General features: G+C 43.7%; 1 protein-coding gene across 1 annotated transcript; it reads right to left on the bottom strand.

Annotated features, from left to right (window-relative positions):
- Window positions 1–3,715: 3,715 nt before the first annotated feature.
- RIN1 (Ras and Rab interactor 1) lies at window positions 3,716–27,453 on the bottom strand. The gene is made up of 11 exons (XM_075280549.1): window positions 27,387–27,453; window positions 27,019–27,095; window positions 23,879–24,056; window positions 19,431–19,545; window positions 14,510–14,582; window positions 13,159–13,250; window positions 12,028–13,068; window positions 9,511–9,816; window positions 7,999–8,130; window positions 7,357–7,493; window positions 3,716–4,465 (listed from the first exon to the last, which is right to left on the bottom strand). The coding sequence occupies exons 2-11, from the start codon at window positions 27,048–27,050 to the stop codon at window positions 4,148–4,150; spliced, it is 2,424 nt and encodes an 807-aa protein (XP_075136650.1). The 5' UTR covers window positions 27,051–27,095; window positions 27,387–27,453; the 3' UTR covers window positions 3,716–4,147.
- Window positions 27,454–27,508: the final 55 nt, after the last annotated feature.

The raw sequence follows: 27,508 nt of genomic DNA, 5'->3' as shown, positions 1-27,508 counted from the left end.
ACAAGGTCAGACTGACCTGTGAATCCCCCGGTGTGGGCCCCGTACCTTTAGGGGGCCCCCCAGATCACCACTGCTTCTTTAATAGGCAGTTTAGGTGCAGTAAGGCTCCTATCCACTTACCTCTGCCCGTTCCCAGCCATAAATACCTGATCTGTAAGAAGCCGATACCCAGCCCTCGGACCGATCAACTATATATACATGTGTCAGCATCTCTTTCTATTAGGTATTTATGGCCTATCCTGAGCATGGGCCATAAAAAAAATTAACTCTGGGCAACCCCTTTAATATGCCCCACAGAGTTTAATGTCCCTCCCCCCCACAGGATGTCAGCCCCTGTTACTGCCCCCAAACAATATAATGGCCTCATCACTGTTCCCCATACAGTATAGCGGACCAGTGAAGAGGTCACTATATGGGGGGGAGGCAGTGAAGTGTCTAGAAACAAATTCAACCCAGACAACCCCTTTAAAGAGGTTGTCCATAAACTGGAGCAACCACTGTGGCCACCAAGCAGGTGTAAAAAAATTTTTGGGAAAAAGCATATTCACCTTTCCCCAACACCATGTTGTCCCAACTTTTAAAGAAACATTGTAGTAGAAATATTTTGCCCCCCTTCCCAACACGCTGTGACCACCAGCATCACACTCTTCCGAGTAGTCATGGTCACAGGGACTCACACACTCCCATCCAACCTTCATTGCATCTCACTGTGTCACTATACCCCCTTACTTCTGTTATGCACTGGCCAGTTCTTAAAGGGCCAGTATGTGCACTGGCTAATTTGTCCCTGGCCAATCCCATGGAAGCTGCCTAAGCAATATAGGTTCTTACCTTGGTAGTTCCTGCAAAGATGTTCCTTTGTTCTTCTGTTTAGTCATGTTTGATGTCTGCCTGTTATTTTACTCATATCCCGTGCCACCTGTCCTGACCTCTGCCTGTTATTTTACTCTTATCCTGTCCTTCCTGCCCTGACCTCTGCCTGTTATTTTACTTATATCTTGTGCCACCTGTCCTGACCTCTGCCTGTTATTTTACTCATATCCCATGCCACCTGTCCTGACCTCTGCCTGTTATTTTAATCTTATCCTGTGCCACCTGCCCTGACCTATGCCTGTTATTTTACTCATATCCTGTGCCACCTGTCCTGACATCTGCCTGCTATTTTACTCATATCTTGTGCCACCTGTCCTGACCTCTGCCTGTTATTTTACTCATATCCCGTGCCACCTGTCCTGACCTCTGCCTGTTATTTTACTCATATCCCGTGCCACCTGTCCTGACCTCTGCCTCTTATTTTACTCTTATCTTGTGCCACCTGCCCTGACCTCTGCCTGTTATTTTACTCATATCCCGTGCCACCTGTCCTGACCTCTGCCTGTTATTTTACTCTTATCTTGTGCCACCTGTCCTGACCTCTGCCTCTTATTTTACTCTTATCTTGTGCCACCTGTCCTGACCTCTGCCTGTTATTTTACTCATATCCTGTGCCACCTGTCCTGACCTCAGCTTGATGTACTAGTGTTTCCTGTGTAAACCTGAGGTCAAATTAATGCAGGTCTATTATAGCCTCAATCTAAGTCCCAATTCATAGACACCAAAATCAGCACACAAAACCAAGTAGTAGATGTAGAAACATTAATAAACATCTTTATTAGGATTATACATATAAATATTAAAAAAGAAAACACCCAATATGGATCACCACAAATTGACACCCCTTGGAAGAAGCAAGAATACAAAACATTTGTTGGGGCTTTGCTGATTGGTGGGTATACCCTTATACTGTTACTGGGTATTATGTATGGTATTATGCCGTTATATGGATTGTTATTTATAGATGTATGGGTATGCCTTCTATATCCATGTTCATACAAGATGATATGATTGTATTTGTGTCTTAGACTAAGTTCACACCTGCGTCCCGGTCTCTGTTCGGGGTTTCCGTCCCCAAATCCGCTTGAAAAACGTGGAGAAAAAAGACCAACTTGCAGAACTTTTCTCTCCACATTTTTTGGGGGCAGAAATCTAGCGGAAACCTGGCAGACCTCATCATAGTCAATGGGGTACATGGGTTTCCACGGGTAACTGCTTTGGGTTTCCGTTTTTGGGGTCCCCAAGCAGTTCTGAAGAATGGAAACCCAAATGCAGGCGTGAACCTAGAGTCAGAAGTCATTTATGTTGATTCGTGTTGGTTGTTTTATCAATTTTAATATTTCTATGTATTTATATCTAAGATGTATAGTTAGTGTTTGTACTAATACTACTCGGTGTTGTGTGTTTGTTGGCATATTTGTACACACAGACCTATTGTTTGGTTATTAACCAGCCTTGTATTTGTAGGTATTATTCATTTATTTCTTATATATCTTATACATCTTATAGATTTAGTAAAAACTATAATATATACAATCTATTTATTTGTACAAAGGTTTACTAGGCTACATGTTCAATAAACTGTTCTTGTTAGAGAACTGCTGTAATGTTATAGTCTATTCACAGGTCAATAGAAAAATGTTTTACCAAAAACAGCAAAGATGTGTAACGTACTTAGGCCCCTTGCAGATGACCGTGGCCGTGTTCAGTGTGCTGTGTATTTCACGGATAGCACACTAACCCATTCTTTTCCATGGGTCCATGATTTTCATACTCTTGTGTGTGGGCCAACAGTCCAGACTGCATCAGATAGAACAGGTCCTATTCCTGCCCTGTTCTTCCGTGGCTCCTACTGATTTAATTAAAGGAGCCGCTGAAGCACGGCCCATGCATGGGCGGCACATGGGGACATCCCTATCCCTAATTCACGGCAGGCTGGTTGCCGCACGGTTGTCTGCAAGGAGCCTTGATCTTATTGTGGTTTTACCTAGCTTTTAAATATAGGAAATATTCTAAAGTAGGACATGTGAAAACTGCAGGTGAATTTTATAGAGACACATAAGGAAATCCTATCAACGGTCAACATTTTCCAGTTTTGTGGCCAAATACTGACTTTAACAGGTTCTGCACCTAGGTGTATTACAGGGCAAGGCTGAGCCAGTACCTTGCAGTGAAAAAGTGGCATAGGAGTTGGAGATGCTCTTGGCAGAGACTACTCGCTATGGCTCCAAAGCTGCCCATTGTACCCTCAATAGCTGTTGGCTATTTCTTCTTATATATCTTCATGCTCAGTTTATCTTACTTGTGTTCTCAGTGTGGCAAGGGAGGTAAGTCATTGTTAGACATCTAAGATTGCGACCTATTTTTCTTGAGAATGTGTCTGTTCCTTTATTCTCAAATCTGCCACCAAAATCAGCAGGTTCAGATGACTTTAGTCCAATGTCTATGCACAGCTCAATGCAGTTTTTTTAGGTTAAAAATATTGCTGAGCTATCCTAAGGCTAGGTCATCAGTGTGGGGTCACTGTGGGTCCAGCACCCTCAAGGATCGGCTGTTTTCAGAAGGAAACCGACAGCTCCATTCTCGGTGTAGCAGCCAGAGCAGGTTACTGCTAGGCTAAGCTATTGCGATTCTGTTTAGCCACTACACAGAGAACAGAGCTGTCTGCTTCCTGCTCCATTCTCTGTTGAGATCAGCTGATCAGTGGGGGTGCAGGGTGTCCAGTGTTCTACTAATATATCTGGTTAAGGGTAGTCCAAGTGTAAAATCCAAAATAACCAAAGCCGTTTTCCAATTGTCCCCTATTTTGAGTATATGTCTATGTGAAGTTAGTAAGTTCTCTCCTTTATCTTTCCCGGTGATGCTGTTAGAGCTTAGGAATTGTGAATCAGTCCAGATCAATTACATGGGAAACTGAGCCAGCCACAACCATATGTACAATTATACCTCAGCAAATATATGACCACTCAATATTTTAAGTAAAATATGTGCAAAACTGCATAGTATTCCATGAGTCCAAAGTGCTGACCATGCGAGACAGAATCCTTCGGAGATGCTCTACGTATTTCATTTTTACCAGTGCTTGGTGTCTTCCAAAGTCACATTGTACTGCAGACAATCTGCTCCTTATTGGGAAAGTCTTCAGCAATAATACATAGAAATGGTCTTTCCTAAAGTACTGTAACCTAGAGGCACATGGCACGTGACCACATCTTGAAGGCACCATCTTCTACGGTGAAATTTACATGGGATTCTTTGCAAAGTTTGTAGTATATTAAGGATTGTTCAGTGGATCTTGTGCTTGGCTACTATTTTTCGTACTGTCCCTCTCCTTCAGCCGCTGATAGCAGAAGAAAAAACTGGAGCCAGACTCCTTAAGCCTTGCTTTTATCTCCTGCGGCAATGCATCAGATGGCAGAAGTTCTTGATCCCCACCACAGTGCAGGAAAATGGAGTAGTCTTCAGGGTTAGAAGGCTTAAACTTGAGGGCACAGAGACGGGTGAGGTCAGCCACAGACTGTGATGGCTTCAGTAAGATAGTCTTTGTAGTGCAGCCATTAACTGGATCTTGATGAGCGACTCGTAGAAAGTTCTGGAAGTATAAAAAGATGCAAAGAAGATAATAGATTTTTAATGATTATTTATTTTCACATTTACACTTTCATGAATGGTATATATAAGTATGCTGATATAGAGCCATAGTTAAAGCTTTCTTTCAGCGGAGGTCCCCACTGCACGTGACTACTGAGGAATCAGCAGCCTAAGGACTCAGGTGCGGCGGGGACTGAGTTCCACCTGAAGAAAACACTGGAGCAGCAGGACCGGACCGTGCTGGGAGACGCCGGGACGCGAGGGACAGGTGGGTATGACTTTTTTTTAAAATGTTTTCACCTTCCTAGTTATCTTGGACAACCCCTTTAATAAATTAGGTGTATCCCTGTCTCTCTCTGTGCCAAAATCTGAAAATTTCTATCTAGTGTAGATTTAAGCTATTAATTTTCCAGTTTCTGGTGTGAATTCCAGTAAATCTGCCAGATATGGGAATCCATGCCCACTTCTGATAAGTAATTCTTTGTGGTGCTTATAAGAGAATGACTATATGGGAATCTATCTAAAATTTGGAGAATTCACAAAATAAATCTCCCTGACATATTTTGCCATGACTGGCAATCAGTAAGGGTACTAGGATTAATATAAGGCTTTGTTCACAGGGAGGTTACCATCACAGGCAGGGGCAGATTATAGAGCAAAATGAGTTTTAGCCTGGGGGCCGAGGCTACAAGAATGCCCGATGGCAAGTACTTTTAATTTTTTCCAATTATAACCTGATGATCAGGGTTGATACAGTTCATTACTGTGGTGGGGCTTAGGAGTCTATTGCTCCTTCTGCCCCATCGTTTTTTCCTTCGAAGCTATAGATTGCTTTAGGCCTGTAACTAGGGTTGAGCGATCGTGTTCAGAAAAGATCGGATTCCGATCAGCGATTGAGAAAATTTAACGATCGCGATCAGAATTCCGAACACGATCTTTTTATGTGGGATCGAGATCAGTGATCTTTTCCCACAATGCTTTGCTTAGCCTTCACACTGAGTATACGCTGTATACTCAGTGTGAAGGCTCCACTGCAGTTCCATAGGAATGAATGGAAGCAGCCGGCACACAGCCTTAACCCCCTGCGCGCCGGCTGCCTCCATTCATTCGAATGGGAGGCTAAACTAAACATCTCTAGCAGCTACTTACCTCTAGAGATGGCTGCTCCAGTGCCTCGCTGCCCCGCCTCCCAGGTTAGTGTTTAAAGCACTAGGTAGGCGGGGCTTGTGACTCTCCTAAGCCACAAGCCCCGCCTACCTAGCCTACCTAACTCTCCTAACTTGCCCACACTCCCCTAACCTGGCAGGGAGGGGGCAGCGAAGGGAGAAGAGCAGCGTGGAGTGGCAGCGAGGCAAAGAAGAAGGAAGGCACCGGACCAGCCATCTCTGGAGGTAAATGGACACCAGGGGGGACTAAGTAGCCAGAGGATTTTAAAAAAATCCTCTGGCTGCTTTAGTGATTCACTACACAGCGTGGATTCTAACAATTGTTAGATTCCATGCTGTATAGTGAATAGGATTGCTTTTAAAATCCGATCTCCGATTAATAAAAAAATCCCAATGACTTGCATTGGGATCGAGATCGGGTTCGAATGAATAATGATCGGAAATCGGATTTTAAAATCGATCCTGAAAAGTCAAGATCGGCTCAACCCTACATGTAACCTATAAATGGTGTGAGAAGCCGGAGTGAGGAGAGTATTTGTTGAATGAAGCTCAATGACTTTAATGGGAGCCGCTCGCTTCTTTTTTCCGCTAGCTAGTAGCGGAAAAAAGAAGCGAGATGACCTATCTTGCCGCGGATACCGCAGCTGACTCCGCGGTGCGAGACTCCCTCCCAATTAGGCCCATTCATTCGGGCCTAATCAGGAGTGGATTGCCACAACAGGATGCCGTCGCACTGTATCAGCATTCCATTGCAGCTAGCCGTGCGGTATGTTCAGACGTCGAATCCTTTTCCTGCCTTGTGAACATACCCTAAGTGTCACAATGTTGGCGCGCACCATGTGACCGCTGAGGTCCATTCATAGGCCTCAGCGTCCTGGAAAGAACTTGTAGCTGGAAGACCCATTCAAGGAAGTCTACAGCGAATACAATTCATGTAAACATCACTGGTGTAACGTCTCTGCCTGTTTTGGTCACTGCGCCACCCTCTGCTCGCATGCTGCAGTGCAGTAGGCATGTGCAGTTTCATTCTTTGATTAGAGTTTTTGGTTGCTCTGTGTGAACATGGCTCTATTTCTGTAATTGAATTTCCACCACACCCATCTCCTGCACCTTGTTTGCCTCTGTTCATGAAATGGTTAATTCTAGCCTTGCCGTGTGACTGACAGCCTGGTCCTTGGCTTCCTATATACAGGCCATCAGCCCACATAGATGTGCTGGCTATTGACTTTGTCCCTGCTAAGCTTCTCTTCTTCTACTGTTATATTACTGACTTCTGACCTCTGGCTTTCCCTATTGACTTTGGATTTTGATTTGACACTGCATAGCTCGACTGTTACCGAACCCTTGGCTCGTTGATCTCCCTTTTGTGTTGTTTGCCTTGTCTGCATTTTGTGTTTCATGTATATAGGTAGGGCCCGTCACTCAGTTGCCACCTATTACATAGGACAGGACCAGGCAAGCAGGAAGGGACAGTGGGGGGTTTCAGCTTAGGGCTTACTGTCTCTTGTGCCCCTTCCCAGGGTTTCCAGCAGCTATTGGGGAACTGCTGTCCTAGCAATTGCCTAACAACTGGATGTAAAAAATATGGATTTTCTCTGTGATCCCTATCATTGCATATGGTTATGCTGCCATAGGGATCTTTGGCATGAGCAAGGTAGAGGGTTGCACTTTTTGCATCCATTCCATGACATGTCATTGGAATACCCCTTTAACAAATTCACTGTACCTGCAGGTCATTGAGAGATGGCAGACCTTGCCTCCGTCGATGCCATTCAGTTAGTGATAGTCCAGCATCCTGGGGGTGAGTATGTAGTGAGGACAGAACAGAGACAGCAGCGGACACACTGGTAAGGTAGTAACCGCCTAGTAAAGGAAAGAAAGAGGTTAACAGCATCCTACGTAAGGCATGGTAGACTGAAATCAGGCTTCTCATAGGGCAAATAGGGGTCCTGATCAGTATATGCATATGCACCCTATATGGTCAGTGATCATGCTGTATGTCCAAAGATCCAGAGATCCCAAAGTTACTGCTCTCGGTCTTACTTTGAAAGGTTTAAAGAAATACATCAGTCATCACTGAGATGTGACAGATATGCGGACAGATTCTAACCTACTGCACTTTGATATTCCCTGAACCGATTCTATCCTATTGTACTATGGTGATCCCTGTGATACAAGGCATTTAAAGGGGTTGTCCAATTTCAAATGCATTTTGAAAGACAAATATTATTGTTTGTACAATGACAAGTTCTACAATTTTCCAATATAATATTTGTATCAATTCCGCAACGATACAGAAAATATACTGGAAAATTGTAAAACTTTTCATTATGGAAATAATAACATTCATCTGACACTGGATTCTTACCTTCTCCTATGAGAGCTTCCTGAGGCAGAAGTTCTGTGGTGTAGTAAATGTCAACTAGAAGATGGGGCAGGTCACAGAGAGCCAAGACGTAGCACAACGCAGGGAGGAACTCATCAGCGCCACAAGCATCATCTTCAGGAGACAAAATCACCGTTACATTCTGGTATTTCTTGGTGGTCAATGATGAATAAACTCACAATGGGTTAATATTTCGTCATGAAAAGTGTGACAAAAGCCGTGTAGATCTACAACTATATATATCTGGTGTATATTTTTGGCATGTAAATTCGAAATCCTGTGAACAGGAAAATTAAAAAAAGTACATATAATAGCAAATGTGAAATAAAATGACGGTTATGCTTTAACTATAACTCCTTAGGGGCGCAGGGTAGTTTGGATGTCAATACTGGTGAATTTTTCCACATTTTCCATCTCCTCCTTCCAAAATTGTAACTTTTTTTTATTTCTCTGTCGACTTAGCCATGTGAGGACTTATTGTTTGCTTGAAGAGTTGCACTTTTAGTTGGCACCTTTTCTTTTTATATTTATATGTTGTGATAGATCAGCCCCAGGTTTGTGACCTGTGTGGTCCAGTGAGGGTCTTGAGTAGACCTCAGCCCAGGGGCAGGTCCTGGGCTTGTTACTGGGCCATAAAAGGCTGCCCTTCAGGGCAGATCCTGGGAGCGAGCAGAGGTGTCTGGGTCTGTCCTGACACATTGAGAATCTGGTGAAACTGTATTGCGCTATTTTTCTTTATTTGTGTGGTCGGTAGTAAGCCACACATACAGTTAGTACTTTATGTTTAGTTAGTGCTCAGACGCGCAGGGTTTTGTTTGACACCCTTTTTGCCTAAAGTTAAGGTTATGTTTTACTTTGCTTATTTTGTAAAGATTTATTAATTTTGCTGTTTTTGTGTCCCTGTCTGTGACTGGTTGGGTCCACACCATTGCTGCTACCGAGCTACCTTCCCCACAATATATATATATATATATATATATATATATATATATATATATATATGTTGCAGCTGTATTACCACTCCTGTGCTTGTAACGTCACAACGTAGTACTATTTACAGTTACTATGTACAGTTTACAGTAGTTACTATGTATAGTTTACAGTAGCTACATGGACCTTACATACAATAGTCAGGAGATGTTCATGTTCATTGAGATCCATAAGATAGGTTATCAGACAAGCTCTGAGAACTGTACAGAGGTCATTGTGAAGGGAGGGGACTGGAAAAGCTGTGACCATCACCTATTGTGAACGGTGGTCCTAGTGTTATCTATGTACATGATACTTGTCATTGTAATCCTACCTGTGTTGAAATGTTATAAAAATAGAATTTTAATATAGATGTTGCCATGGGAAGGTTTAAAAAATAAATAAATTACAAAAAAAACCATAAAAACTTGATTTAAAAAAATTATCATTTTCTGATTTCACATTCCCTTTACGGTAATTTCCACCATGTTATAGTACATGACATCAGCTATCTATACATCTTACCCTGCTGTGTGTCCATGCTCCTATAGACACCTCGACATGCCTGTAGCAACATGCGAACTTTGTCACAAGGTGAATATTTTTCCTGCATTGTAAGCAATTTCTGACGGATTTTCTCAAGATCTTGAACCACCGGTGCCTTCAGCTTCACACCAAGCAGAGATGGGCCATCCCTTTTCACTGCTTGCATATTCTTCCCAAGTTTATCCAGCTCTCCATTTTCTTCCATTCCTCTCTGAATTTCAGACACTAGGTAAGGCCTCAGAGGCTTTAAGGTGAGGCGGTACAATGACTTTTCTAAAACACGTTCTATAGTATAAAAAAAAAAGTATTAAAAATACTGAAAAAAAAATTAAAAAATGACCTAAAAGTTTATATCAACAAACTATTAAAATATAAAAAACATTTCTCTCATATGGTACACGCCGTAACAGGGGAAAAAAAATCAGCATGACTTGGCGTTTTTGCCTCCCTAAAAAAATGGAATAAAATACGTTCCCCAACACGGTATCAATAAAAAGTACATATTGTCCCGCAAAAAAAAGACACCTTACCCAGCTCCGTATGCTGAAATCTAAAAAAGTTACAGGTGTCAGAATATGGTGATTCAAAGAATTTTTTTTTCATCTTCAAAATGTAAAATTTTTGTCAAGACATTAAAATATGGAAAAAAAAAACTATATAAATTTGGTATCACCATAACCGCACCCAGAGAATAAAGATAACATTGCATTTTTACCTTTAGAGTGGAAGCCATAAAAATAAAAACCCCTAAAAAAATGGCGGTACTGCATTTTTTTTTTCTCAATTCCACCTCATTCTGAATTTTTCCCTCTTCCCAGTACATTGTACAGAATAATAATTGGTACCATTTTGAAGTACAACTTGTCCCGCAAAAATCAAGCCCTTATATGACTTGGTAAAAGGAAAAACGAGAAAGTTATGGCCTTTGTAATCAAGCGAGTAAAAAATGAAAAAAATGTCTACGTCACGTAAGGGTTAATCTCCATAGTGTTAAGCAATGTCATCGCTAGGCCTCTATCACCTGAACAGTCACGCCACCGCACATTTATGGCATTTCACAAGTCTCTACTGTAAATGTATGGCTCGGAATAGGAAGGAGGTTAAAGATCAGAAATCATTACATATGACACCCATACAATAATACAGAACATCTCATGGAGGACTAAAGTTTTTTATAGCACCAAAATGGGGAAGTTACAGAATTAAAAAGTTACTGAGGTAAATAAAAAAAAAATCCTGGTGCCCCCAATGTGTCTATTTTAATGAATACCGTATTATTACACCCCATAAAATAATAATTCTGGCGCACATTATCTTAAAAACCTACATTGTGCTGTTCCTCTGTTAGGCCGTGTTTACACAGTGTTTTTCTATCCTTTTTATAGGGGACTTGTCACCAATGCACAAAATATTAAGTGATATAAATCATTTAATTATTGCCGTGTCCCTGAATAATATGTTTTTTTTTTATTTTTTAATCCCGTCCACCCATTCAAAAAAATATGGTCCCTGGAAGGTCACATGTAACAAATTGGTGGCAACTAGAGATGAGCGAACACTGTTCGGAACAGCCGTTCCGAACAGCATGCTCCCATAGAAATGAATGGAAGCGGCCGGCACGCGGGGGGTTAAGCGGCCGACCGCCGGCAAAGTCTGCGTGCCAGGTGCTTCCATTCATTTCTATGGGAGCGTGCTATTCGGATCGGCTGATCCGAACAGTGTTCGCTCATCTCTAGTGGCAACCTATTTCTTTCCCTCATAGACTATCCGCCATAGTAACATTGCTATGACAGGCCTCGCAGTCTTTAGTAGGCTCCCGGCTGTCATAGGAACAGGTCAGCTCTCACATACACGCTGCGTAGGAGCCGACCTGCAACTTCTGAGGTACGGGGCTTGTGAGAACCGGCCCCTTGGGCCGTTTTAAAACTTTGCGGGGTAGGGAGGGAGCTTATAGATAGTAATGCCTGTGATCAGAGTGGACTCTGATCGCAGGCATCAGCTCTGGGGTCTTTGCTGTACATTACAGCAGAGACCCAGCAGCTATGGAAACCACTCTGCAGCAGAGCGGCCACCATTACCTTTACAGACCCTCCCCAACAGCCACTATAAGACACACCCCCTATTTTGCTTGCAAATTTCGGTAAAAAAAAGTGCATCTCATAGTGCAAAAAATACGGTATATGCACGCAAACATATGCATATACGGGTCCTTGAGAAAATGGCACAGATGGCACATTAATGGTATCTCTGTACTGTCTTTGCTCCCCACTACAAGATATACAAAATACCATCCAAAAGTGTTGTACATATCATGTTGCAGTTACAAGATCCACTTTCTTACGGAGGATTTCATCGCAGTGGAAGAGTGGTAAAATATTTTTCCTTGTGCTGGATGTATGGCTAATGAGACATCCAGGAGAGTGAACCCCCTGACCATGACGTGACAGGCGCCTCATACACAGATCAACCCCTATAGCTCTTTGGGACACTGCTCACCTTGTTCATCACATGTAAGCGCCTCCAGTTGCGTTTCCGCACTTTCCCGTAGCATTTGCTTCATTCTGTCCATAAAAGCTCTGACTTCCTTTAACAGCTTCTGGTAATTGTTACCTTCCTCCTCTTTTTTAGTTTTATTTGTATTGATATCCATTTTTTGAAAAAAAGTTTGCAACTCTTTCCCAAATTCAGTTGCAATGTCTTTACCCATTTCTTCAATGAAAATAACAATCCTACGTTCTGGAGATAAAAGGGACAGGAAGGCTCCACTGACTGCCCGAAACGAGGAACGACCACTTTTCTTCTTTTTCCTTCTTGTAAGTTGAGGAGAAAACTTTCCTCCATCCTCAGATGTCCCATCTTCTGCACTGCTAATGGATCCACTATCCTGATCTTCTAGAGAATACCCACCATTGATATGATTCTCTTTTCCATCCTTGGTCTCTTGTGTCCTCTTAATGGAGGACGGAACATTGTAGTCAGCCACATCTTTGGAACGCATTGGTGACAACTTAAGTCCAAGATCCCGACCACTTTTGCTCAGGCTTTTTCTCAACCGATGTCTAAGAGAGGAGCGAGGTTTTCTATATTCTTGGTCTTCTGAAATCTCCTGGGCTGGCACACCTTCAGTGACCTCTGATGCTTCCACAACACCTTCAGTGACCTCTGATGCCTCCACTGATGCCTCTTCCTCTTCCTCTTTCACAGGTTCTTCATTCGGTACAGGTGGAGGAGGATTTGGAGGTGGAGAAAGGGAACCTGAATTTTCTGTGGATACCCTGACCTTGATGCTTTTCTGAAAGTGAGAACGTTTTAGTGCTCCAGTGTCTTTGGATTTGAAGAGTGGGTTTAAAAAGAAGAGCGCCCCATCTTTTCCTTCTACAGAAACTTCTTTGGGGCTACGAGTTTTCAGCGATGGAATAAGAGTCGGGCTAACTGGGTCTGGTAGGTCTACAGATAGAGGAGTCAGAGAGATTGTCACAGAGGTAGTAGTTGAAGTCGAGGAAGCATTGCGAGCATTGAGGGAAGAATTCCAGAATTCTATTAAAAAAAAACAGAATTTTTTAAAATATGAATATAATAGAATCTACTGGTAACACAATATGTTCCTATAATAGTGTAATTATTTACCGTGTCCTAAATGGGAAATGGCCTCCAGTTCTTTTCGTGAAGTTACTTTTTCTATCGCTGCAGGAAGTCTAAGTATATACGGTAGAACATCTCTGAAATAACAGGCATGTGTTCAAACATACAGAAGACAATAATGAAGATATATTAAAGATATTATCAATGGAATTCTTTTAGTAGCTGTTTGTTAGAAGGATATACATGTCATACATGACTCGAACACCTTAACAACCAACATGTTTGTCTCAGGAAAGTGCTACTTACCCCATGTCATGTATGTATGAGCTCATAGATACTAGAACTATCTAGTGCCGTGATGGCGAACCTATGGCACGGGTGCCAGAGGTGGTACTCAAAGCCCTCTCTTTGGACACCCATCCATGGAAGAGTTTATACTGTGTGGGGGCCACCGTGGAGCAAATTGTACTGTGTGTGGGCCACTGTGCAGCAGAATATACTGTGTGGGGGCCACTGTGCAGCAGAATATACTGTGTGGGGCCACTGTGCAGCAGATTATACTGTGTGGAGGTCACTGTGCAGCAGATTATACTGTATGGAGGTCACTGTGCAGCAGATTATACTGTGTGGAGGTCACTGTGCAGCAGATTATACTGTGTGGAGGTCACTGTGCAGCAGATTATACTGTGTGGAGGTCACTGTGCAGCAGATTATACTGTGTGGAGGTCACTGTGCAGCAGATTATACTGTGTGGAGGTCACTGTGCAGCAGATTATACTGTGTGGAGGTCACTGTGCAGCAGATTATACTGTGTGGAGGTCACTGTGCAGCAGATTATACTGTGTGGAGGTCACTGTGCAGCAGATTATACTGTGTGGAGGTCACTGTGCAGCAGATTATACTGTGTGGAGGTCACTGTGGAGCAGATTGGACTGTTTGGGGGTCACAGTGGAGCAGAAAGCTCTATAAAGCCCCATTCGTATGACCATATTTTGCAGGTATGTAATTGTGTGCAATTGTGGATCTGCACATTATTAAGGTTAAATTGCCGTGTTGACATTTTGAGATAAATCAGTGGGTTTTGGGTTGCAGTTTGGGCAGTTTGGTCTCTAAAAGGTCTGCCATCACTGACCTAGTGTAACCATGAGATTATGGCGGACATGCACTTGTCATACACAGCCAAGCTTTTGCTGTAGCTGCAGGGATCAGAGATGACTCAGGCTATGCTCACATCTGTGAGGAGTCTCCATTAGGAGTCCCCATCACAGTGTCTGTCAGAAATCCCCAGACAGAAAAGCCATACAAGCCAGTCTTTAAGGCCAGCAATTTGCACAAGTAGAATAAAAGCAAAACATTTGAGTGTGAACAAATACTGACGGGGAATAAAGGAAATCACCTTTCAGTACTGTAATATGACACAAGCTTTATAAGGTCTGGGAAGGTAAACTGTGATTTTTCCAAATAGAGACCTGTATGGAGACAAAAAGCCATAATCATGTATCACGAAAAGCAAGACACCAAATATTTGACAGATCAGACCTACGAAATTTTCCATAGTACTGAATTCAAGCAAGAACAGGACATGGCCTTGATAGGTTCTGTGCATTACACAACCGTCCGACATATTTTTGTGTACACATAAAAAGCATACAAAGGTATAATACAATGTGCCCATAGAAGTGTACGTTACATTTTTATATGTTTATCACACTTCATATTCAAAGAACATTGAGTGAACAGAGTCTTGGCTGCTTATTCAAGGATCAGAAATTTTCTGAGTTCAGCACTGAAGTGAACCTTAACATACAATGTCAGCACAAGAAGCTGATATACAGAGTATATAGGGTATAGTTCCTTTCTGAGATAAGTACTAGTATGGTACAAGCACAGTATGTACTATCTGATAGGGCAGGGTATAATGGCACCTAACTGCATTGACCTATGAACTTCTGACGCTACGTTCACACCTGCATTCTGGTCTCCGTTCTGTGGTTTCCGTCTTCTGCATGCAAGAAGACAGAAACCACAGACTGGGTCCGGCCGTGAGCGGCGGCGAGCGTTTTATGCTCTACACCGCGAAACCGGTTTTTAAAATCCGGACACAGAGTACTGCATGTCCGACTCTGTGTCCGGATTAAAAAATCCGGTTTCGCGGCGGAGAGCATAAAACGCTCACCGACGCTCACCGACGGACAGCTTTCTCACCCATTCAAATGAATGGATGAGAAAGAGTCCTGCAGGTTTCCGTATCCTGCTCTGTTTTATGCAGAAAACAGAAACCTGCAGAACGGAGACCTGGGCGCAGATGTGAACGAGCCCTGACAGGTAATACTTACAATAAGGGTTTTTGATGTTTCTATGGTATGTAAACAGTGGATTCTAGATATGACTTTGAGGTGCAAGTGACACAAGCGTGCAGGTGATTGGATATGGAGGGTGAAGGAAGGTCCGTTACAGCCAGTAATAATAATTTGCAGCACTCAAGAAATTGTGATGAAATTATTTCCCGCAGAGTCCTTGGAAAGTCCTTCTTAAAAAAGGTTGTCGTTTTGCTCACGGATAGCAGGAAAGATCAGAACAGTTTTGGATCAGTACCAGAATGCTGTGATAATAGATAGCAAAATGACAACCTACCTTAAGGGCTTTACAATAATTCCAGTATTTTATATAGTCCCCAAAATATATAAACCCCTCCAGAATCCCTCAGGCCAACCAATTGTAGCCTCAATGGAATCTGTATTATCACCTCTGGCTATATATTTAGACAAAATAATCACACCTCTTAGCAAAAATTCCCATTCTTTTCTTCTAAGTACATCGGACTTCTTATCCAAACTCAGCTTTAGAGCCCAGCATCTGTTCACATCCATAGTATTCTTCCCACTATGGCTTTGAAGAGTCTCTACATCTCTATTGAACATGAAAAAGGCATCACAGCCATTATTATCAGAACACTGAACTCTAACTGAACAACCACAAAACGTATGTCTAACTTTACTGAGAATAGTCTCAAAGGAGAATTACGTCCTGGTCAGGAACGCATTCTTATATACAACAACAGGGAACCGCAAAGGGGTCCAACATGGCCCCTTCTTATGCAAACACTTACATGATTGCTTTTGAGATGGAGTATGTCTATACACGTCCCCACTTTCAATAACACTTGTTGATTTGGCTATGTTCCATCAATAACATTTTCCCATATTTGGGGGGGGCGCTGAACAAATAGTTCTAGAATCCCATTCATATCTAAACATCTTCCACAAGCTGGGCTTTACATTACACCATAGATTTGACATGGTCAGTAATTACATCAATCCAAACACTGGTCCAGAGGAGACTTACCAAAATGTACTAGTAGATTCACTTACTAACTAAGGATGTGACTAGGACACGCATGGAACTTGGCCACTGATAAATCCAAGAAATAGACCTAAGTCACTGCTTATCACCCCTTTGTACCCAAGATTTACCTGCATCTGCATAAACACTGGTCAATACTGACACTGGCCTTTCCCAAAATCGAGGAATTTAGGTCCTTACATGCTACAAACATCTCTCCAAAATTTGTGACAGAATAGTCCGCACAGACATTGGCAGCCTATCCCAAGTACCAAGAAAACCGTTACTCAAAACACAAAAACATGATAGCTTTCCGTGTCTTGGTTATTTACAGTGTTCACATGTTATTAATGGAGAATATGTTGTCCATCTCCATACAAGTCAGGCATTGTACATTTCGGATTATTTTACTTGTAATTCTTCATATGGGAGACCCCCAGGAAGGGGAAATGCCTTTTAAGAGTTTCATTATAGTGACTGGCGGCTGGAGAGAACAGTGAAAAGATGGAGGACACTGTTAACTGTAGAGTGTCTGGATGTAATGGCACATAGATGCCCAAATGTATGATGGGCATACAGAGGACGCAGATCTGAGTTGAACACATATGCAGCTGAAGCAAGGAGCTGACACAGGTCAGCTCCTCGCTTCGCCGCTGCCGCCGGTCTCGCTGACTCATATACGGCTCATATGCCGTCCTCTCCTTCATCTGCCCCCAGATTCACGTTCCACCTCCACATTAAACTTACCTTCTCCTCCGCTCTCTCGCCGCTCTCTGCGCGCCTCTCTCGCTGACACATATGCGGCTGAAGCGAGGAGCTGACCTGTGTCAGCTCCTCGCTTCGCTGCTGCCGCCGGTCTCGCTGACTCATATGCGGCTGAAGCGAGGAGCTGACAAGTGAGGAGCTGACACAGGTCAGCTCCTCGCTTCAGCCGCATATGTGTCAGCGAGAGAGGCGCGCAGAGAGCGGCGAGAGAGCGGAGGAGAAGGTAAGTTTAATGTGGAGGTGGAACGTGAATCTGGGGGCAGATGAAGGAGAGGACGGCATGACACTGGGGGCAGAGATGGAGAGGACACTGGGGGCAGAGATGGAGAGGACGGCATGACACTGGGGACAGAGATGGAGAGGATGGCATGACACTGGGGGCAGAGATGGAGAGGATGGCATGACACTGGGGGCAGAGATGGAGGGGACATGAATCTGGGGGCAGAGATGGAAGGGGGACATGAAACTGGGGGCAGATGAAGGGTGTATATGAAGCTGGGGGAGAGATAGAGGGGGGACATATAATTTACGGGTGACTGTAGGAGGATTATACTGTGTGCGGGCACATGAAAAATTAACAAGTGGGTGGAGTCAACACAAAAGTGGGCGGGGCTAAATTTTCCGCAGCGCACTACACGCACCGCACATTTTGTCCCTCTTTCAGTTCTTCAAAAGTTGGGAGGTATGGTAGTGTGTTAACCTTTGTTATGTTGATCCCAGCTCTCTGCAGATCATTCACTGGGGTGATATCCTGCGTGTAGCCCCAGATCGAGGGAGATTATCAGTGGTTTTGTATGTCTGCCATTTTCTAATTATTGCCCCCACAGTTGATTTCTTCACACGAAGCTGCTTCCCAGTGTTCATGAGCTACTATTGGTTATATAAAGTGACAAACCACTAGGTGGTGCTGTATATATGTAAGAGAATTGGCTAAGACTGTGGATGACCAAGAGCACCACCTACTGGTTTGTCAAGCTATATCATTAATAGTAGCCTTAACGCTGGCTAAAGTGTTTATATCTAAAGTTTGTATTTGTGTATATGTATATATGTATCTGGCTAGTGAAATTCAAAAAGTTTGAGCCGTAAAATCACAAAGACCAGGGTACACGCCTGCAATACTGACTATAGACCTCATAGTGACATAAAAATCTAAAAAAGCAGCACTCCAAAAAATAAATGAAACGTCAGGTTTCAAAGTCAGTGAAAAACCTAGATGGTAAATGTTATTTTCAGTAGCCCATAGATCATGGGATGTGTTGAGGAAGGTCACATGACCAACACATACAGAGGAACCAACTGAACAGCCATTGACTGTGTCTTGAGGATTTCGCTGATATGCCTGATGATCTATGTGAATATAGCTGTGACGCGCTTATTGCAGCCCTTTGGCAAGGTGGTGAATTGTCTTCAGTTTATAATGTATGAAATGTTTGGATTTAATACATATAAAGAGATAAAAATTATGTAATGCCCAATATAAAAAATGCTCAGCCACGCTTTATGGATGCCTCAAAACATCTTTGCTATGAGACAGTGGCGTAACTACCGGGGTAGCTGCCAGAGGGCCCGGGACATTAGGGGGCCTGGCAACAGCCGCTACCGCTGCGAGTTTTTTTTTCTCTTAATAGTCTGTTACTGGCTGGAGTTACTCCAGCCAGTAACAGACCCTATTTACTTGGGATTGGTAAGTGACACCGTGGGCCCCACAAACACTGTTATTATACTCGGGGGAAGTCTTTGCAGAGGCCCGGGAGAGGTGAGGAAACATAAAAAAAACTGTGTTACTTACCTCTCCAGGCTCCAGATAGGCTTTGGGCCTACTTCTGTGACGTCCCTGACGTCACATGACTAGCCTGCGTCCCAGGTCATCTTACGTCTGGACGTCATTGAAGGTGGCCGACACCACCGCGGAGTGCAGTGGAGCCAGAGATAGGTAAGTGACCCCAGAGTATAATAATTGTTCATGGGTGTCCACAGTGGAGCATTATACTGTGTATAGGGGCCACTATGGGGCATAACAGTATGTGCAGGGGTCACTATGGAACACTATGCATAATAGAGCGCGCAGGAATGTGGTGGGGGGGGGGTCAGTCGGTCGGTCTAGGTCTTGGGTGTGGGGGGTGGGCCCCGCCATTCCTATTCACGCCACTGCTATGAGACGTATATTATCAGATATTACTGCGTTGTGATTCTGCTTGTTCGCTTACCTGAGGACCCTTCATGTATGTAGGACTGATGGATGAAGCTGGGGCCACAGTCGTCTGATAGCCGCACACATAGGACCAGCTGCTGCCGAGTGTTTGATCTTCTCACCAGGAATGTCTGTAAATTAGAAAGTTTTTATCTGAGCAGTCAGTAAATATTTTATGAACAAGGAAACATATTCAGAAAGAATACTCAGTCCTGAATGTAAGAATATGGCGACATAGGAGTTATTTAAAATATACACAGAAGCATAAAACTTATGGCTGCCATGATGTGAATAACTGTTCCACATGTTCTGACCACTATGGTGCGACTTATGCTGGGTTCACACCAACATTTGGCTCTCCGTTATCAGGTTTCCGTCTTCTGCATGCGAGACAGGCAAGCATTGCTGATCTATAGAAAGGGAGCTGTGGAAACAGTGGACACAGTCTGTACTGTAAGGTGAGGTTCACACTACCAACATTATAGTCCGTTGCTCTCATCCATCATACAATGAGAGTAACAGACTTCAACGGCGATAGAATGGCTGATGCAGACAGAGCACCATCCATCTGCATTCACTCCAATGACCAAAGCTTTCTTACATCGTGTTTGTTTACTTATCAAGCAGAAGAAGAAGTTGTTCATCTGGCCTCACTTTGCCTCCTTATATAAGATGCTTTTGATGGCCCTCCTTTTTACTCCTGACCTACCAGACAGAAGCAGTGGTATAACTAGAAATGGTGTCTCCCCAAGGCAAACTTTTGACGTGGCCTTCCCCCCCCAAAGGCCCCAACCGACCGACTCTCCTCCCCCCCCCCCCATATTTGTGCACGCACTATTATGTCCCATAGTGGCCTCATCACATAGTATTATGCCCCATAGTGGGCCCTGTACATGTTCATGTGTAGTCCAAAATGGGGCATAATACTATTTGCAAGGGCCACTATGGGGCGTAATACTGTGTGCAGGGGCCACTATGGGGCATCATACTGTGTGCAGGGGCCACTATAGGGCATAATACTGTGTGCAGGGGCCACTATGGGGCATAACACTGTGTGCAGGGGCCGTTATGGGACATAATACTGTACTTTATTATGCCCCATAGTGGCCCCTGCACACAGTATTACACCCCATAGTGGCCCCTGCACACAGTATGATGCCCCATTGTGGACACCCATGAACATTTATTATACTCTGAGGTCTTTTCAGACCCCATAGTATAATAATCAGAGACCCAGGGGAGGATTTAAACATTAAAAAAACACTGTTATATACCTCTCTCTGGTTCCGGCACACTCCCCGCTGATGTCGGCCATCTTCATTGATGGACCGCGACACATAAGGATGCAAGCCCCGGCCCATGTGACATTTGGGACATCATCAAGTAGGCCTAAAACCTTCTGTAGCCAGGAGAAGCAAGTAACATTGTTTTTATATTCTCTCACCTCTCCTAGGCCTCTGATCATTATACTTGGGGGTCTGAGAAGGTGAAAAGGTGTTTGCGGGGTTCGCGAGCCCGTGGCCTCACATAATGATCCTGGCTCATGCTCACAGTCGCCTCTGCAGAAGGAGAAGCGCCGGTGGTCATGAGCAGAAACTAGGATCAGTAAGTAAACAGGGCCCGTTACCTGCAGAAGCTACTTTGCAATGACTAGGGAAAGATTCCAGGAAAAATTATTCTAAGTTACTATTATCAACAAAAATACCAGCACCTAGACAACTACAACGTCATTTACTATGGCATCCTCTCTACCAAACCACCCTTAATTCTGCTGCCCAGGTAACCCATTTATGCTCCTCGGCCTCAGCCCTCACCAATCCCTTTGTAAGTTTCCATTGTCTAACAAGACGTCTCCCTCCATGCAGCTCCACACACAATCTCTGATCCTTACAAGATACCTTCTTCTTTACTCTTTTCTGCTTCTCACACAGCCACATTTAAGATTTTTCCAAATGCTCTAGAATTCATTTCCCCAAATATCAGACTTTACTCCAATATCAAGACGTTCAAAAGCAACCTGAAAATCCATCTCTTCAGGAAAAAATATGCTACCACATTACCAGATAAGCAGGAATATTGTCTCCTCTAACAAACTCAAAAAGAATTTAATGGGTTTTCCAGGCTAAAAATATTCCTGATCTATCCTAAGGAGAGGTCCCTAATATCAGATATGCGGGGTCAGACTCTCAGCTGTTCTCAGGAGCTGATGGACAGAGAATGGAGCAGGGAGCAGACAGCTCGGTTTTCTTAGTAGTGAGTGAACTGAGTTACCACAGCTGTGTTCCCATTCAAGTAAATGGGAGCTGATCTGCAGTAACTGGTTTGACCACTACATGGCGCTGTCTACAAACTGCTCCATTCTTTGAGTATCAACTGCTGAGAACAGCTGATCGGTGGGGGTGTTAGGGGTTGGCGGTGGGGGTTTTAGGTAATATATTTTTCTGATAGGTGGGGGTGTTATGGGATATATTTCGATACAACCTATTCCTCTGGTTTACCTAAATTTCCTGCTCAATGTCGCTTTGAAGCACTGCTGTAAATTGGGAGCCAGGACGCCTCTGTATCTCCTTACTACTGCAATGCCTTACACCAAAAGCAGATTCTTTCTCCTCAATATGATCTATACACTAGAATGAAAAAAGTTCACAAAACGAAATATAGGACAACATGTTCGAGAAACTCACTTAACTGGTTTGACGCTATTTGGTCCTCCTGAGAAGCCTTCTGGCTACAACAGGCCTGAAAGGGAGCGCTACACTACTGAACATTCCCACCATATACCTGACTCATTACAACCGGCGCAGCTTATACCCCCATACCCTGACTCTAAGACCACTGCAGCTTATACCCCCATACCCTGACTCTAAGACTGGTGCAGCCTATACCCCATACCCTGACTCTAAGACCGCTGCAGCTTATACCCCCATACCCTGACTCTAAGACCGCTGCAGCTTATACCCCCATACCCTGACTCTAAGACTGGTGCAGCCTATACCCCATACCCTGACTCTAAGACCGCTGCAGCTTATACCGCCATACCCTGACTCTAAGACCGCTGCAGCTTATACCCCCATACCCTGACTCTAAGACTGGTGCAGCCTATATCCCATACCCTGACTCTAAGACCGCTGCAGCTTATACCGCCATACCCTGACTCTAAGACCGCTGCAGCTTATACCGCCATACCCTGACTCTAAGACCGCTGCAGCTTATACCCCCATACCCTGACTAAGACCGGTCCAACTTATACCCCCATATCCTGACTCTAAGACCGGTGCAGCTTATGCCCCCATACCCTGACTCTAAGACTGGTGCAGCTTATACCCCCATACCCTGACTCTGAGACCGATGCAGCTTATACCCCCATACCCTGACTCTAAGACCATTGCAATGTGTACTCCCATACCCTGACTCTAAGACCGCTGCAGCTTATACCCCCACACCCTGACTCTAAGACTGGTGCAGCCTATATCCCATACCCTGACTCTAAGACCGCTGCAGCTTATACCGCCATACCCTGACTCTAAGACCGCTGCAGCTTATACCGCCATACCCTGACTCTAAGACCGCTGCAGCTTATACCGCCATACCCTGACTCTAAGACCGCTGCAGCTTATACCGCCATACCCTGACTAAGACCGGTCCAACTTATACCCCCATATCCTGACTCTAAGACCGGTGCAGCTTATGCCCCCATACCCTGACTCTAAGACTGGTGCAGCTTATACCCCCATACCCTGACTCTGAGACCGATGCAGCTTATACCCCCATACCCTGACTCTAAGACCATTGCAATGTGTACTCCCATACCCTGACTCTAAGACCACTGCAGCATATACCCCAATACCCTGACTCTAAGACTGGTGCAGCCTATACCCCATACCCTGACTCTTTCCCTGCCATTGCTCCCTCTTTTTCACCTGTTGGTCTCCCATGGCTTGCCTTACACCATACTACTATCACCATTACGTTGGTATAACTCCAGGTGCAGCATCTGTGTTTTAAATAGACCTTATATCGTATCACTGAACTCTCACGTCTTCATGAAGAATAATTTTCTTGATGTTTTGCAATGTGGCTTGTTATATTTTTTTGTTATCACATATTGGGGGAAATTGATCAAGACTGGCATATAGTATGGCGGTCTGTCTTGACATCCCCAACATCGGTTGAAGATATGCTTATTTTAGGATGAGGTACACATCCTAATTTTGGTGCATCCTCTAACCTCTAATATGCAGAAAAGTGATGATAAATCTCCCCACATATAAGGCCAGAGATGGAACCTTCATCCATCATCTTCATCACTTTATCATTTATGATATACCCTATGGAAGTACCAGAAATGTCTACAATGGGAATATGTCTTTAACTCATTCCCACTTGTCAAATACTCCTACCATAAGGAAAATGTCTTCATTATAGACATATGTGTCTGAGCAAATCCAAGTGAGAGGTACTTACCCCGGGTGGCTCCCTCTGCAGGATGTGCAGGGCAGTGGCGGAGTTTACCGTGAGATGTAGCCAGACGCTCTGTGTGAGAAGAAGTCTCTCGGAGATGCTAAGAGAAGTCGGGGAGCCTCTAGTAGAAGGGGAACGGGAAGTTTTTTGGTGTGGATAATCATAGACCGGTCCATTTGAGCTGCAAAGAGAGAGTTTGGTTGTAAGTCAATGAATACTACAATATATGGCGGCTCCATGGCCTACCTTGCAGGACTGGGGTCTAGGATCAGATCCAGCGACAACATCGACATGGAATATTTATCTTTTGTCCATATTAGGCCAATTTTAGCTGACCCTAATGTCCAGCTGGGAACTGAATGAGTGTGCCAAGAATGGGAATGAATCCTATCAAAACAAAGTACAGAAACCGTTCCCAAAGCCTATTCCCATAAATAAAAATACCAGTAAATAGAAGTCCATGATGTTTCATCCATCAAGTTACCGTAGTAGAAATTCTATTCCGCTGGTTCTTGAGTTGCTTATGTAGACTGACAAATTATAGTGAAGGGCATTAAAGGACAGTGACATGTCTAGTAACATGGTTCATGTATGAAGAGAGAAGGCGTGATCCTATGTGATCTCATCTCCATTATTATTGGGTGGCAGGACCCTGTTGAGGACTCTCCAGAGGGGCTGCATTATTAGGAACGAGAACGTGGGAAACTGGCCCATGGTGGCAAAGTTAGAACCATAATGTAGGAACCCAATTTGATCTTTGCCGCAGTCCCCTTCCTCCCTGTCTCTGCTGTATACACCTCAGCGTCCATTCACCTTCTTTTGCCTAAGGAAATGGTGGGCAACTTTGGAACCGTGATGCAAGGAATCCTATCCTACTGAAAGTTTGTGTGTTTGGATGTTTGTGTGTTTGTTACTCAATCACGCAAAAATGGCTGAACAGATTTGGATGAAATTTGGCACATAAATGGTTTGTAACCTGAATTAACACATAGGCTACTTTTTATCCCAGTAAATGATATGGCTTCACGACTGTTAGTAATTTATGTTCATATACTATACTAGCCCCTGCCCAAGACTTCGTCTGCGTGTTATTGGTGTCGATGATCCGCTTATATTCAGCAAATTGCTGCCATTGATGATTCGCCTGCTTGGGCGTTTTGGCAGCTCTCAAGCTGGCCTGCTGCTGAACTTGTTCCTTGCACTGTGCCCGTGATTGTTCCAGCATCTCAGCAGCTCACTTGGCCGCCATATAATGAGTGTTTTGTTGGCGTCGATAATCCCACTGAGCTCCGTTTGAGGAGAACTCTGTTGACTTCTGGCTACCTTCATAGCTCTCATTGTTTTAGAATTTTGCAACAAATTAGATTGTCTTTTTCCCAGCTTATTTACAATTACCAAACTTCCAATTTAGATTAAAGGTGTTTTCCCATCCAGTGTGTCAGCACTGCCTGGAGCAGATCAGATAATATGCAAATGTATGTACACAATGGACTGAGGGTTAGCTGAGTGTTCACACAGAGAGATAACAAACCTGGCTTTATCAGAACCTGAGCTAAGTTTCTGCAAGAGCAGTTTAATATAGCAAGGTCTGTTATCTCTCTGTGTAAACACTAGGATAGCACTGAGTCCATTTTGTACAAGCATTTGCATATTATCTGATCTGCTCCACTGAGACACTGAGATGGGAAAACCTCTTTAATTCGGGTGGCAGTTTGCCAAATTTTAAACATGCCGGAAAAAAATAAAATCTCATTTGTCGCATAATTCTAAAACAATGAGAGCTATGAAGGTAGCCAGAAGTCAGAGACTTTTCCTTAAGTGGTGCTCAGGAGGAATGAGTATGCTAGGCGTCATGTGACTCTTTGAGCAGCTGAAACGCTGGATCAGGAGGATCATCAACGCCAACAACATGCTCATTATATGGCGTCCCAGCGAGCTGCTAAGATGCCAGAGAAATCACAGGCACAGTGCAAGTAACAAGTTCAGCAGCAGGACAGCATGAGAACTGCCAAAACGCAGTCAAACCAGCGACGGCAACGATTTTCTAAATATAGGCTATTATAATATAGATTATTGACGCTGTATAGATTATTGACCCTCAACTCCATTTCATGTGTCAGACCTGTCAGCCTCCTCCTTGTATTTGTGAGCTTATGTACGATATTTTGGTGATAGTGGCAGCGGTTGTTTCTAGTTAGTTTAGATTCTATATAGGTCATCAATATGTAATCCCAGAAATCACCTTTAGGCTAAGGCCTTAGCGCAAAAAATGCCTGGTGGGAAAAACTGTGGTGGCAACGCAGTGTTTTTCACAGAAAGTCAAAGAAAACCTCTGCGGAACTTCTGCTTCTATTATACCAATAGGGAATCCACCAGCGTTTCCGTAGGTATAATTGACATGCTGCGATTTCCAAAACCACTATGGTCCAACACCACCACTGTGCATATTTTTCCGCAATGTGGGGATGGGATTCGCTAGAATCCCATCCACTTTGCTGTGACTGTAAATTTATATCACTTCGGGCCGTACATGGAAATCCTCCTGTAGGTTGGGGACACACGGAATGAAATCATAGATATCTAGCACAAACTCGCCACTGACTAAACCTATGGTGATTTACAATGGCGGCATAGCGGATGGCAAATCTCATCCACAAGGTGCAGCTGCAACCCCCAGCACAAAGAGTGACTTGTATTGCAGATTTTACATGCGCAGCATGACAGATATTGCTATGGTTTTCCCCCATGACTTACAGCCTTTGTGACTTTCAACCCTGCAGGAGATTTTATCCATTGAAATCTCTGCTTTTCTATGTTGATGGTCAAGAAGGCGGTCCTATCAGTAATTGACAGCCACTGCTCTATGACAGTTCATGCAGAGGCCGGTGTCAATCACTGATAGGACCACCCCCTTGACGTCTTATCATGTTGTATTATATGAATTAACTAAACACCATGCATTAACAGATTACAGAATAATAGGCCTATACACACGCTCAGTACTATTCCAGTAATTCCTTTAAGGAGAATATATTACGGATTATAATAACGCAACGCACTGTTATAGTCTGCATGGCAGAGGACTGTACAATAGAAGTATAGGTCCAATAATACACCGAAATAAGACAATGTATAGACTGTACCTTGTATTACTGGGTTCAGATATGGTGTCCATGCCAGTAATTCCAGCCTGCCTTCTCCTCTGTATAAGATGCTTGATCTGAATTTAGGGACAGGATTAGAGAGTCACGTTACAATGAAAGCAGAAAGATTAAGACTTCGCAGCTGAACTTTGGTAATACTTGAGTGTGGTGAGTAAACTCCTTGTACTGCTGGCTTATTCCTTAGCTGTCTGTAGATCAGTCATCACGTGTCACTACGTACAGTATATAGTCTGCTGGACAGTCATCTGTCTGTCTCTATATTCTACGATACATGACTGTGAGTAAAGTTACTATAGATTACAGCACGTTACAATTTATATACATTAAACATAATAAGTCTCACTTACCTTCGGTCTTCCTTTGGGACACAAGAGTCAGGAATCCCTCTCACCCTCCTTTTCCCATCCCAATGGGCGTTCCCAGAGTGACTAACCCTCAGGGTGTTACAAGGTGTATACGCAGCTCCTTC

This window comes from Leptodactylus fuscus, chromosome 7 (assembly GCF_031893055.1).
Source record: "Leptodactylus fuscus isolate aLepFus1 chromosome 7, aLepFus1.hap2, whole genome shotgun sequence".
Classification (NCBI taxonomy): domain Eukaryota; kingdom Metazoa; phylum Chordata; class Amphibia; order Anura; family Leptodactylidae; genus Leptodactylus; species Leptodactylus fuscus.
This window is presented reverse-complemented; position numbering and strand designations above follow the sequence as displayed.